The sequence below is a fragment of the Temnothorax americanus genome, unplaced genomic scaffold (genome assembly GCF_048541705.1).
Source record: "Temnothorax americanus isolate GAGA-0224 unplaced genomic scaffold, ASM4854170v1 Scaffold94, whole genome shotgun sequence".
Classification (NCBI taxonomy): Eukaryota; Metazoa; Arthropoda; class Insecta; order Hymenoptera; family Formicidae; genus Temnothorax; species Temnothorax americanus.
Genome location: NW_027509817.1, coordinates 255,250 through 270,071, shown reverse-complemented (window position 1 = coordinate 270,071; position 14,822 = coordinate 255,250). Strand labels below are relative to the sequence as shown.

General features: G+C 47.0%; 1 protein-coding gene and 1 pseudogene across 2 annotated transcripts in view; both read right to left on the bottom strand.

The window, feature by feature from the left end:
- LOC143908428 (uncharacterized) overlaps positions 1-14,822 on the bottom strand; it is a 268,255-nt pseudogene that overhangs the window by 175,623 nt on the left and 77,810 nt on the right. The window lies entirely within an intron of this gene.
- Positions 7,367-8,490, bottom strand: LOC143908403 (uncharacterized). Its single transcript, XM_077426071.1, has 2 exons — positions 7,771-8,490; positions 7,367-7,633 (listed from the first exon to the last, which is right to left on the bottom strand). The coding sequence occupies exons 1-2, from the start codon at positions 7,951-7,953 to the stop codon at positions 7,397-7,399; spliced, it is 420 nt and encodes a 139-aa protein (XP_077282197.1). The 5' UTR covers positions 7,954-8,490; the 3' UTR covers positions 7,367-7,396.

Genomic DNA, 14,822 nt, shown 5'->3' with positions numbered 1-14,822 from the left:
TGTAAACTAAGGTCCATCCCCACTCACCCCTGCCTGTGGGAGAGGGGCGGCAGCCCCTCTCCCGCCTACATGTGTACTATTTATATACACAAATCAGCAAATTACTTCCCTTAGTATTGAGACAAACTGTTATATTTCTCAAACTTTTTTGTTCATAATTTTTAAATAAGTTATAAGCGACGATTAAGTTATAAGGAAAAGTTACTCAGGGTTATGTCCTTGACAACATATGTCAAGGTTAAGGTCTTCGGAGATGCTTCCCTTAAAGTAAATAATTACCAAATATTTTATTAAAATGCTATACTAATAACAGATAAAAGAAGGAAACAGAAGCCTAGTGTAGGTATGAAAAAATATTTCAAAGAGAAAAAAGAATAGAAAAAAAATCAAATTTTTGTTAAGTGTGACGTATTTCTCCTGGTTACTCTAAATTATATCGCGGTATCAAAAGACACGATACTGTCTCGCACTGTCGGAGCGGCACAATTTTTTTATTAGTTGTATCATGGAGTCTACTTTTATAATAAAGTGGCACACTCTTAAAAAATAACTTTTGAAAATATATAATAATTTTCTGAAACTTTTACTTAAATATATATTTATACCTGATAAATATATAGTTCGTACCTGATCATACCTGATCAGATATTTAACATATCAAGAGACACGGTAGTGTCTCGCGCCAAGTACACGCGGAGCGAGACCGACCGTGACTCTTTTACGCGACGCGACGAGTTGCGAGTATACGAGATGTTGAGATCTCGATAACGAGTGAACGGATCAAGTTCTAAGTAGGCTTGATCGATAGCTTGGGGTCCAATTAGGGGGGGGGGGGTTTCTTATAATATTCCGTTACGTGCCCTACGATCGGAGATATTGCGACGCAAAGTCCAATTGTGAAAATTTATTTTTATGATACTCCTTCTTCTTAACGCCGACGTCTTATATGACGTCATAATCAGAAATGTCACTTTCACTTTTTCGACACTGGCGGCTAGCGGCGTTAGTATCGCAGTGCAGTGCAGTGCAGACAGTCTGTTCGTTTAGCGCGCTGTCAGTCAGTTCATCAGTTAACCTATAATCTCGAGAGACACGGTAGTGGAGTTGCGTGGTGGTCGCCGTAGCAAACACACGCGTTTTAACCTAGCTAATAACCGCGAAAAGTTTTTGCAATTTTTTAGGTTTAGCAACAGTTACGGGAAGTAGTTTAGGAGTTTGTGAGAGATTTAACCGATTGTTAGGATAGTAAGATCAAAGGGGATAAAGTCAATTTCCCTCTGTGAAGGGGGAATACGGTGTACATTGGGACGGGGAAGATGAAAGCCAAACTGAAGGTGAAAACACAGATACCGATAAGTGCTGCAAAGAAAACAGCAATGGAAAATACAGCAGTTAAGATCATAAACGAGAAGAAGAGAATGGCTGAAGACGGAAAGGAACGTGTGGATGAAGACACACAAGGATACTCGCAGAAGGAAGGAAATTGGCAGCTCGTAGAACCGAAAAAGATGGTGAAGGAAAAGCGCGCCAAGATTTTACAGGAACAGACTACTATGAAGATAGAGAACAAGGAAGATGGCCAACCAGGCAGCGATGACGTTAATACGGAAGAGTCGATGCACGAATCAGGTAATATCACCACGGAAGATTCTAGATACACAACGGCGAGCGCAACAGCGAGTGAGATGGATGTAGATATAGAGGATACGCAGCACGCAAATACCACGTGTACCGCTAACGTAATTCAGAAAGTGAAAAGTAATAAGGTCACAGGTATAGCGGAAAGCAATAAAGCTTCGGAGAGGACGGCACGAGAGGAATATATGAACCGTGCAGGGACACTGGAAAAAGTCTGTGAGTTAGATGCATCTGAATTAGCTAATCAGAAGCAGGTTAAGTTTAACAAAGGGACCAATATATCATATAGACTGGTACTCAGACTGAATAAAGACAAGGTACAGTCAAAAGGAGGTAAGAATAAATTTAAGATTTGGAAAATTGCAACAAAGGAAAAATATTTCTTAGTGATATTATTATGTTGTCACAAACTACGGCTATTTGTAAATTTAAGAATTACAATGATGCAAATATCTGTTTAGAGGCAATTAATAAAATTACAGGAGAGACAGGATTATCTGCGGAAATCGATCAAAGGGGATTGAAATTCATAGGTGTGATCACCGATTGGGGAGACAGTATTGTGGATTTATGGGATTCGATGGATGACCACGACGACATTCTGAAGATAGAAAGAATGTATAGGAAGAAATGGGATAAGGAAAAAAATACTTTAATCGAGGAAGACACAGGAAATTTAATCATTACTTTTGTGGGCGATAAAGTTCGCAGAAGTCTAGACTTATTCGGACGTAGAACAGCTATTAAAATCAGACCATTTATATCGTCAGTCAAACAATGTTTTAAGTGTTTTAGGTTTGAACATATAAAAGCACTGTGTAAGAGTAAAGAAAGATGCATAATATGCGGGGATAAGGCTCATGGAAATTGCACAAAAGAAGTGAAATGCAGAAATTGCGGAAGTAACCACAGATCTACATAGGATGTGTAGAGAATATGGGATACAATAATGTCTCACGTCGGAAGGCAGAAAGGATATTGGCAGGAAGGAAACAAGATAAAATCTCAGAACAGTCATACGATAGGTACGAAAAACCAGCACAATGGCCAAAATTAGCACCACCAAGAAAAGAAATGGAAGGAAGATGGGAAGAACCCCCATCATCATCTAGAAGAATAGTTACATACGAAAAAGATAGGGAGGATAAACAACAAAAAAAGAAAGATAAAGTGACGACTCGGACAACACAACAGGATAATTACTATAAATAATTTGATAATAGAAGGGAAGAAATAACAAAAAATAAAAGACAATTAGCCCTAAGACAGACGGATAAAAAACAGGAAGAAGGATGGGATAAAGAGACATTAGAGGAAGAATCAGAGAATTATTCTCCAGAAGAAGAAAGACAGGAAGAACCACAGATCCAAGAAGATCTGAACAGAGAACAAGATATAACTACAAACATGGTAGCTAAACTAATGTATTATTTAAGTCAAGACGTGGAATTCAGAAGGATTCTACAAGGGGTGATACAGGACGCAGAACAAAGGGAACCAGAAATAAAAGGTCAGAGAGATAGAGAAAGAATTAAACAAAAAATTATGCAAAAGAAGAAAGAACAGGAATTAGATGAAAAAATTAGAAGACAAAGGATTGTAGTGAATAATATCATGAAAGAATTTAGAAGAGAACAAGGGAATCAAATGGCACGTGTAGGCGAACGGTTTCGGGACGCCACACAGTACCAATAAGAGAGATTGATACATTCAACTTAAAAATATAGTTAATTGGAATTGTAGAGGATTTCAAGGTAAGAAAAAATGAGATAATTAAAAGAGCACAAGAGGACTCCCGGCTGGGTGGGGAAGGAGAAAAGTTACTCCAAAAAAGTAAGGAGGAATTAAGGACGGATACTCGGAACAGGAATCGAGGAACAAACACACAAAGAAGAGAGAAAGAGAGGATGGAAGGAAGAAGACGTATAAATGGAGGAGGAGCCAGAAGCGAAATAGTTTTGAAGTAAACCAGGAAAAGAAGGCGAAGAAGAAAACGAGGTTAAGTCTGAGCAAGGTAGGATGAAGAGAGAAGAGGAGAGAAGAGGGAAGAGATGAAGCACGAGGCGCCATAGTGACGGGTGACAGGCAGTGCTGAGACGGCGCGGGGTGCCGGCCTCTCCAAAAGAGTGGGTTGGCGCCACTGCGGGACGTCGAAGCACGGCATTGGAGCGCGTGACGTCATCAGATGAAGAAGAGGTACGGCATTTGTCGCGGCGTGCGAGGCGCCATATTGACGGGAAACTGGCAGTGCTGAGACGGCGCGGGGTGCCGGCCTCTCCAAAAGAGTGGGTTGGCATCACTGCGGGGCGTCGAAGCACGGCTTTGGAGCGTGTGACGTCAGCGGATGAAGAGGAGATGCGGCATTCGTCACGGCGTTGTGAACGCGGCGAGCGGATGGGAAACGAACGAACGAGGTATGGTACGACTGAATCACAGTATATACAGTAGCGCAACTCCTCTGATTTCGTGTTGGCCAAAACGGATTGCGCATGCGCGAAATAAAGCACTACCTTTGTTTCTTTTCTTCTTACCCTCTTTTCTTTTCTAACGGATTTAGAGGCACATTTAAATGCTAAGGCGTTAAAGTGCTATAGACAGCTATAGATTGACTTGATAAAAGTCGGAAAAAAATTGTGTGAAGTGTGTGATTGTAAAATGTGTGATTGTGAAGAGATTTGTGAAGTGATTGTGAAGTGATGTGTGTATTGGAAGTATAGGAAGGAAAGTTAATCTGTGTAAATTTTATACAGGTTTTCTTTTCTTTGAGAGCACTTTGATCTTAGCTTTGTTTCAGATTTTTTGCTACAAGAAGGAATTAGAAAATGGAAAAAACAATTAAAAACTTAAAAAAAGAAAGTCATTGGTGTGCAGTGACAGGATGTATGAGCACCATAAATGTGGAAAAACGACACTTCTTCCTCTTTCCAAAAGAACATGATAGGACAAATACTATTTTAATAATTGTTTACATTATTATTTCATTATTTGCGTAATTTAATTAATTATTCTGACATATACAGGTGGTTGGCATGGGTTCAAGCATGCAGAAGATCAGACTTAATACCAAAAGGCCCCGAGTATGCTCACCGCAATTGTCGATTGTGCCATGTACATTTTGAGGAAGATAAATATAAAATGGTCAAAAGTCGAGCTCGCTTTCATCCAGATGCTGTACCAACAAGATGTTTAGAGTTCACTAATAATAAGTAAGTTTTTATATATATTAGTTTTAATTACTTTTTATTTGGAAAATCTATAGTTTTGTGATACTTCAGAATATTTTTGATAGTAATATAAAATAATTAAAAATATATTATTTTACAGCAGTACTACAGCTTCTACAGTATCAACGGATGTAATAGTATTAATGGAAAATGAAAACAATAATGTGTAAGCTATTTTTGCATTTATCATAAAAATATTAGAAAAATTAAATTTAAATTAACACATAACTCAAATAAACTTTTTTCCAAAAGCACAATAATGGACAACGATGAAGCTTTGAACATTGAACAACACATGTCAATGGACACTGTACAAGAAGAAACAACAAGATGCGTCAAATAAAAAAAAAAAAAATATATATATATATAGGGAAAAAAGGCTTATGTCCTAGGTCCTTAATTCTCTCCATCCACCATAAAAAGAATTTATAGTGAAGGGGATAAGAGGCTATAAGGGTTCGCAAGCATCCTGTAAAATTTCAGTCTGCTTCAGTCTGCTGGTAGCAATCAAATGCAGAAATACTCAAATCAATGAAGAATTTAAAATATAAAAAAATATAAGAAATATTTACAACTGCTCTTTTATCTATTTTTGAATTTATAATATTTTATAACATAGTTAACTTCAAAGAAGATGTATGAATTCTTTTATATTTTTTCAATTATTTTAATGATGTGTATAAAATGGTCTACATGTCTGTTCCGGCATCGAAATTATTGTCTCGTAATCCACACGAAACGTTTGTTGGAAGCATCGCCACAATTCGTTCATTTTACAGATCATCGCGAACGCTCTCGAAACGAAACGCTTGGCTTAAACGAACACGTGATTGTCACCAGTATACACAACTTCTGCATTTGGTTGCTACTAGCAGATTGAAGCAGACTGAAATTTTACAAAATCCTAGCGGGCTTTTGTGGCCTCTTGTCCCCTCCACTATAAATTCTTTTTATGGTGGACGGAGAGAATAAGGACCTAGGGGACAATAGCCTTTTTTCCTTAGAAAAGTTTTCTTATATGATGTACGAAATATGCACGTGTTGAGTTTGAAAACTAAAATCGATCAATAACATACTATTATTATTAGTATAATATTTCATATATTAGTATTTATATTTCATTATTTTGCATCATTAACAATTCATCTATTATTTATGTAATATTTTTTAATATTTTTTAATTTCTTTCATTTTTTTTGCGCGCATTGTTAACATTGTACATCATTAACAATAATTCTGCATAATTTTTATTGAAATTAACCCAGCAAACACAGAATACACCTTTGATAGCAAATTGTCGCCAAGATGGCATCAAATTCCAAATTTAATGCCATCTTGGCGACAATTTGCTATCATAGGTGTATTCTGTGTTTGCTGGGAACAGACATAGTTGTATCTCGCGCCAACTGCGTTAAACTAACCTCAATATGGGCTAACGAGTAGGAAAGAAAGAGATGACGAAAAGAGACAGAATACTGCTTTATTTCGCGCATGCGCACTCCATTTTGGCCAACACTAACATCAAAGGTGCCGACCGAGAGTTGCGCTACTGTATATACTGTGACTGAATTGGCGAGAAGACTGTTTTGCATGGCAGGCACGTGTGCTAAATAGAGCGTAAGTACGCACAGAGCGAAGCAAACAGGAAAGTACAAAAATGAGAAGAAGGAAGGAAATGGATGAAAAATGGGAAAGTCGTAAGTAATATTGTACGTCACAGGGAAAGGAAGAAAGGGGACGGGAGAAGTAGAAAGATAGACAGAAAAGACGGAAGAAAGCGGTTAGGTTAGAACAAGTAGAGAGAAAGAAGGAGAGAAGGAGGACTGTTAGAGAAGTAATCTGATACTCTATTTAAATATAGCGGCAGACAAGACGGAGACCCAGTGTTTGAGATCGCAAACTTTAGCATCGCGAGCTGTCTGCACATGCCTGCCAGCAGAAAATTCGGGAAAGTAATATTCGCGTGAATATTACTTTCAAGAATTGTCACGGAAATATTCGGTATAGCATGGATCGTTCGGGATCAACCTTCCAGAAACTTTCACTTTGTCATCAATAATAAAGTCAAACAACAATGCTAGAACAAAGGAACGATCCATGCTATACACAAAGCACTCGAAAACAGGTGACGACCCCGTCGGGTCACCACGCAAACGGTAACGTCAGCTCCCTGACGCGAGACTCCAACGGCCAATCACCCTCCCGAAATTCTGAGAAACCTGCAGGGAGGGAGTTTCGCCTCGGAGGAGTTAAAAGGACCGCCGCTGCGCCGCGGGATCGATTTCGCTCGCAAATCACCGCTAGTATCTTTACACAATCGCCTTGCTTTACCGCTTATCACCGCTTTTCGCTAGCTTAATCGCTATATCGCCGCTTTCGCCGAGCTAAACTCTGTGCGCGCTCTCGGTATTTTGCCTGAAAGAGAAACACGTGTAAATAACTGTACACATATCGAACATTAAACTTTGTATTTCGGTACTTGCTGTTCCTCTCCGTTTCTTTTGTGGTCGTCTTCTACCGCGCGCTATCTCGCGCTACCGAGCGCTCTCGAACATTTTGGTCCTTCGAGCCGGATAATACCGGCACCCGCGAATTCGGGAGTGCTTCCGCAAAGAACGACCGCAGCCATGAGCATGGACCAGAGCGCCTTGCTGAGCACCCAGCACGACATCCACGGCCGCATCTCCCGTTCCATGGACAACCTCCGGAAGCTGGGTGCAGATAAGCTCACCCTCGACGCTGTGAGCACCCGCATTCGCATTCTCGACGACCTGTGGGCAAAATTCGAGTCAAACCATGACCTCATTCGGGCATGTTACGGGCAACTCTACAACGAGAGTGAGTACGCAAAAACAGATTTTGTCGACACCGTTGAGAACACGTACGTGCATCAGCATAGTCTGCTTACCGGTCTCGCGAACAAACTGAAACCCGCGACGCCCAGAGTGCCAGCTGGGCCGGTGCAGAACAACGAACACTCTCCTAAGACCTCGTTGCCCCGCATTACGCTGCGCGATTTCTCAGGCGCGTACGAAGACTGGCCGTCGTTTCGTGACCTCTTCCAGTCGGTCATCGGAAAAAACTCCGCCATCTCAAACGTCGAGCGTTTCCACTACCTTCGGTCGTGCGTGAAAGGCACAGTTGAAAAATTAATTAGATCGTTAAACGTAACCGGAAATAATTACGAACGCGCATGGGCGATCTTAGACAAGCATTACGAAAACAAAAGGGAGTTGATACGCTCCAACTTTGCAACGTTCACCGCCGTCGCAAAGATGAAGGGAGATACCGCCGATGAACTTAGCCGAATTTCCAACGCCGCGACGGCCGCTATTAACGCGCAAGAGAGCATCGGCCGGCCTATCGAGTCCCACGGGATGGACCTCTTCAACCACCTCGTAGTCGAGCTCTTTGATCCGCGTACGCGTCTCGAGTGGGAGTCCTCCATCTGCGACTCCATCAATCCACCGGATCACACGACACTCACAGACTTTATGACCAAGCGCATACTAACACTCAATGCCGCGAAACCGAAACCCGCGTCGAAAGCCACAGAGACACGATCCGCGAAAACTCACGCCGCGAAACGTAGCTTCGATCCACAGTGCGCGTTGTGCAAGGGAAAGCACACCCTAATGACGTGCAATGATTTCAAGGCCAAGTCGGCCAACGAGCGTAAATCTTTTGTCGAGACTAATCGGCTGTGCTACAACTGCCTCGGTAATCACATGATCGTGAAATGCCAATCGTCAAAAACGTGCCTGACGTGCAAATCTAGGCACCACACAATGCTCCACGAGGCTCAAGTCCCCGCACCGAAACCCGTGGAGCCGACACCCGCAGAAGTCAGCGCACTATCCGCAGTGCGTCAAGAAGAAGATAGCAAGGCCGTTCTTCTGGCAACCGCGCGGGTGATGGTCGCCGACCGCCTTGGAGATCCTCACGCCGTGAGAGCTCTAATCGATCAGGGATCTGAAGTCTCGATTATCCCCGAATCTCTGGCTCAGCAGCTCCGCCTCAAGCGATCGTACTCCGCCGTGTCAATCTTCGGGATCGGCGGCTCAAAATCGGGATCGACCCGCGGGAAGGTGACGGTGAGCATCACCTCCATCACGACCGGGTCCACAATCTCCGCCGTCGCGTTCGTTCTGCCGCGTCTTTCGCTGTATCAGGGCTCGACTACGAGGCGCGCTCCAGCGTGGCCACACATTCAGGGACTTCCTCTGGCCGACCCGCAGTTCCTGGATAACGATCCAGTCGAGATACTCCTCGGAGCGGAAGTCTGCTCCATCATCTTCGAGGACGGTATCCGCAAAGGCGGGCCTGAAGCGCCCATAGCGCAGAAGACGGTCCTCGGATAGATCCTCTCGGGGGGCTGTGGTGCAACAGAAGGGCACCGCAGTTCACTTCAATGCACTGCCGACCACGAGCTAGTCGATCTAGTGCGCCGCTTCTGGGAGCAAGAAACCGACGTCTCCGCTCCCGCCGCTCTCACGCCCGAAGAGGAAGAATGCGAGAAGATCTTCGTGCGCACCCACGAACGTACGGCCACCGGACGGTACGTCGTGAGACTCCCGTTCCGAAAAATTCCAACGAGCCTGGCTGAGACTCGCAAGCCGGCGGAGCGCCTGCTGTCCACCATGGAGCGACGATGCGACCAGGACTCGCGGTTCGGTGAGCTCTACCGAGCCTTCATGCAGGAGTATGAAGACCTGCAACATATGACGGAGGCGAGCAACACCGAAGACAACACCACCGGGAAGTGCTACTTACCACACCACGGAGTATTCAAGGAGGCCAGCTCCACCACCAAGCTCAGAGTGGTGTTCAACGGGTCGCAACGCACGAGGTCCGGTGAATCGTTGAACGCTCACTTACACGTTGGAGCCAATCTCTTGCCCGCGCTCGCCGACGTGATCTCGCGTTGGCGCCGGCACCGCGTAGCACTCGTGTCGGACATCAAACAGATGTATCGCCAAATCCTCGTGCACCCTGAAGACCGCGGATTCCAGCGAATCCTATAGAGACGAAAGGCGACCGAGCTACTGCGCGAACTACTCCTGAACACGGTGACATACGGCTTCGCGTGTTCACCGTTTCTCGCGATCCGGTCACTCATTCAATTGGCTAACGACGAAAAAGCGCGATATCCGCAGGGCGCCGTCGCACTGCTCGAGGACCGTTACGTCGACGACGTCCAGACAGGGACGGACACAATACCCGGGGCGATCGCGTTGCAAACCGAACTTCGCGAACTTTGCATGGCGGGCGGGTTTCCGCTTCGGAAGTGGTCGTCCAATTGCGAGGAAGCTTTAGAAGGCATTCCCCGGGAACACCGTCTGTTTCAAGAACCGCACTCTTGGCAGAACGAAAGTCAGACCACGTTAGGTCTCCTTTGGTACCCGAGCGAGGACAGCTTCGCGTTCGCGATACACCCGCGCACGATAACTCAGTACACGAAACGACACGTCCTCGCGGAAACCGCACGTTTCTTCGACCCACTGGGATGGCTCGCTCCGGTCATAATCCGCGCCAAGATATTAATTCAGTCTGCATGGCTGCAGCAGCTGGATTGGGATACTCCGCTCCCCTCCGCCGACGCTCACCGCTGGGAGCTCCTCTTCAAGGAACTCCCTTTGCTCGAAGGCCTCCGCGTGAATCGCTGGCTCGGCACTGGCACCGAGAACCAGCACTTGGAAATACACGGCTTCGCCGACGCATCTGAACGAGGATATGCCGCAGTCGTGTACCTCCGCGTCTCCTCAGACAACTTTTAGGCTGTACACATCCTGGCCGCCAAGAGCAAAGTGGCACCGGTGAAGCAAGTGACACTGGCACGCCTCGAACTGTGTGCCGCTGCGTCACTTTCGAATCTCGCAAAGCACTATCGCAACACTTTAAGTCTGTCCACAGCACCTGTTTTCCTCTGGTCAGACTCTAAGACCACACTACAGTGGATCCGAGGGCACTCTTCCCGCTGGAAGACCTTCGTCGCAAACCGCGTGGCTCACATCCAGACGCAGATTCCCGACGCTCAATGGCGACATGTCCCAGGGCGGGACAATCCAGCCGACTGCGCCTCGAGGGGGATCGCACCAAGTGAGCTGCTGCACCATCCCTTGTGGTGGACGGGTCCAGCCTGGCTCCAGGAGGACCCCTCTCACTGGCCGAACGAGGACTCCGAACTACCCGCAGACCAGATGCCCGAACAACGAGTCGTGGTGCAAGCCGCCACTGAGAAGGTTGAAGTCGAGCCCGACATGCTACTCAGGTTCTCATCCCTGCACCGGCTACTGAGAGTCACGGCCTGGTGCTCTCGATGGCGACACTCCGTCGCCCGCACGACGCTCACGCTTCAACCTGACGAGATGGATGAGGCACTGTTTCTGTGGCTCCGCGTGGTGCAAGGGTTGCACTACGCCGCCGAAGTCACCGCAGTCGCCTTCAACCGCACTGTACCACGGAGGAGCTCACTGGTGCACTTAAATCCATTCCTGGACGACCACGGCGTGTTACGAGCAGGAGGACGCCTGAAGCACGCTCCGCTACCTCACGATGAGAAGCACCCAATGATCGTCCCACCATCTTCATGGCTCAGTCGATTACTGATCGACTCCTGCCATCGTCGAACGCTGCACGGGGGAGTGCAGCTCACTCTCGGGCTCCTCCGCCTTCGATTCTGGATCCCTCGAGGTCGGACCGTGGTCAAACAGATGCTGCATCGGTGCGTCACGTGCACGCGATGGCGAGCGGCCACACCGCAGCCGCCCATGGGAAATCTTCCTCGAGGACGAGTCACACCAGCGCGCCCGTTCCTCCGGACCGGCTTGGACTACGCCGGCCCCATTCTCATCCGCACGAGCCGGGGACGAGGGCACAAGGCCCACAAGGCCTTCATCGCCGTGTTCGTCTGCCTCAGCTCCAAGGCAGTGCATCTCGACGTGGTCTCCGACTATACGACGGATGCATTTCTAGCTGCATTCCGTCGCTTCACAGCACGTCGAGGCCTCTGCGAGGAGATTTACTCGGACTGCGGCACCAATTTCGTCGGCGCTGACCGAGTTCTCCAAGATATGTTCCGCGCGTCATCCGCCGACGGCCGTCGCATCGCCCATTCTGTCACCTCCGAAGGTGTGAAATGGCACTTTAATCCGCCTGCCGCACCACACTTCGGCGGACTTTGGGAGGCAGCGGTGAAATCCACGAAACATCACCTGCGACGAGTGATCGGAGAGAACACACTCACTTTCGAGGAAATGTCCACGTTCCTCGCACAAGTCGAAGCCTGCCTGAATTCACGACCGCTGCAGGCTTTATCTGACGACCCGGATGATATCTCCGCACTCACACCGGGGCATTTCCTGATCGGCTCCCCGCTGCTGGCCGTGCCCGAGCCTTCACTCGAAGAGACTGCCGACGGCACGCTATCCCGGTGGCAGCACATTCAGAAAATGCGCGATCACTTCTGGTCTCGATGGTCACGGGAATATATCCACGGGATGACAGCCCGGCCGAAGTGGCACAAAACCGAGGACGTCCCGGACGTGGGAGCCTTGTGCCTTGTACGCTCCGAAAGCACTCCGCCGAGTCGATGGCCTCTCGCCCGGATCGTGAGACTGCACCCAGGGGACGACGGCGTGGTCCGCGTTGCAAAGATTCGGACAGCCACCTCAGAACTCGTGCGCCCGCTGTGCAAGCTCGTGCTACTTCCCTGGATTAAGGACCAGCCGCCGCCGACGGATGCGTGAGCCACTCGACATTCACGATTGTTTAATTGTCGGTCTCGGCCCTCAGCCTATGTTAATCGTCGTTATCGGCCCTCAGCCTATGCTCAATTGTCTTTGTCGACCCTCTGCCAATGTTTAATTATCTTCGTTGGCCTTCTGCCACTATTCACAGTTCACGTCGTAAAATTACTTTCGCGCATCACTTTCACATACCACGAACTCGCGTTACGCATGTATCGCGAATATTTATGTGTCTTGCTCGGGATCGTCGCACGTTATGACACTGCGCAGGCGCGCCACGCCGCTGGCGCTCGCCTGCACCACGCGCTGAAATCGCGTTCAGTGAAATCGATCGCACATCGATCCTGTCGACCGCGACGTCAGGCGCCTCATCTAGCGAGCCATCGAACACACCGTCCTGTGTCGTCAAGCATGACGAGGCGGGCGGGATGTTTGAGATCGCAAACTTTAGCATCGCGAGCTGTCTGCACATGCCTGCCAGCAGAAAATTCGGGAAAGTAATATTTGCGTGAATATTACTTTCGAGAATTGTCACGGAAATATTCGGTATAGCATGGATCGTTCGGGATCAACCTTCCAGAAACTTTCACTTTGTCATCAATAATAAAGTCAAACAACAATGCTAGAACAAAGGAACGATCCATGCTATACACAAAGCACTCGAAAACAGGTGACGACCCCGTCGGGTCACCACGCAAACGGTAACGTCAGCTCCCTGACGCGAGACTCCAACGGCCAATCACCCTCCCGAAATTCTGAGAAACCTGCAGGGAGGGAGTTTCGCCTCGGAGGAGTTAAAAGGACCGCCGCTGCGCCGCGGGATCGATTTCGCTCGCAAATCACCGCTAGTATCTTTACACAATCGCCTTGCTTTACCGTTTATCACCGCTTTTCGCTAGCTTAATCGCTATATCGCCGCTTTCGCCGAGCTAAACTCTGTGCGCGCTCTCGGTATTTTGCCTGAAAGGGAAACTCGTGTAAATAACTGTACATATATCGAACATTAAACTTTGTATTTCGGTACTTGCTGTTCCTCTCCGTTTCTTTTGTGGTCGTCCTCTACCGCGCGCTATCTCGCGCTACCGAGCGCTCTCGAACACCCAGAGAACCGGTCGACGGACAGAAGAGCCGGAGTGGGCCAAAGAAATTGCGAGGGAGCTTATGGAAATACGGCTCGATATCAAAAAGGAAATAAGAAGGGTAGGAGAGGAAATCAAAGAAGGAATGAAGGACATAGGAACCCACCTAGAGAAGATGGAAAAGAAACTGACGGAGGAAAAGGAGGAAAGCAATGAGGAAGGATGGAGCGAGAAAGAATGGGGAGGGGAATGGTGGAATGAACTGACTGATGCGAGCCGAAGGAAAGAGGGAGGGCCAGGAAACAGCCGCGAGGATAGGAAGCAGCCGGGGGTCGGACAGGAGGTACATTGGAGGAAGAAAGGAGAGGAAGCTGAAGAGTCAGGAGCATATGGAGGAGTAATGAAAGCGTTGAAAGAGAAAAACGACAGAGGAATGAACGGAAGAGAGAAGAACTGGAGAAGGCCACAAGAGAGAGACAAAGAGAAGGAACAGGAGGAAGAGAAGAGTAGAATAAAACGATTGGTGGAAGAAAGAGAGAAGGAAGTAAGATCGAGAAGAAAAAAAGAGAGACCGCAGAGAAAAAGGAAGAAAGAGAGAAAAGAGAAAAAATTGAGAGAAAGAAAAGGTGCCTGATATGGAGGAAAGCAACAGGAAGAGGGCCAAAAGAAAAAAAGGAATTCTTGGAAACGTTAATGGAAAAAGTAACGGGGAGATTAATCCCGATAAAGAGGGTTCTGGAGGTGACGGGCACTGATGGACAAATACTAATATTCATGGAATTGAAGGAAGAGGAGGATAAAGAAGAAATAATAGGGAAATGCGATGAAATTTGGAGGAGGTGTAAGGTAGGAGTGGACAAGGAGCTAACGATGGAGGAAAGGGCCTATAGACATAAACTGGTAGAAATGGCAAGGAAAGAGAGGCAAAAGGGAAGCACCGTAATCTAACAAACAGAAGACTGTGGATTAATGGAAGGGAGATGAAATGAAGAGAGAGGTAGATGGAGGAGGTTATGAGGGATGAAAAGAAGGTAGGCACACAGGAAGAATGAAAGAGCAAGGCGGAAAGAGAAGCATTTCACAAAGCAGAGGAAAAAGGAGACAAATGAAGTACGAGGCAAAAGATACAAGAG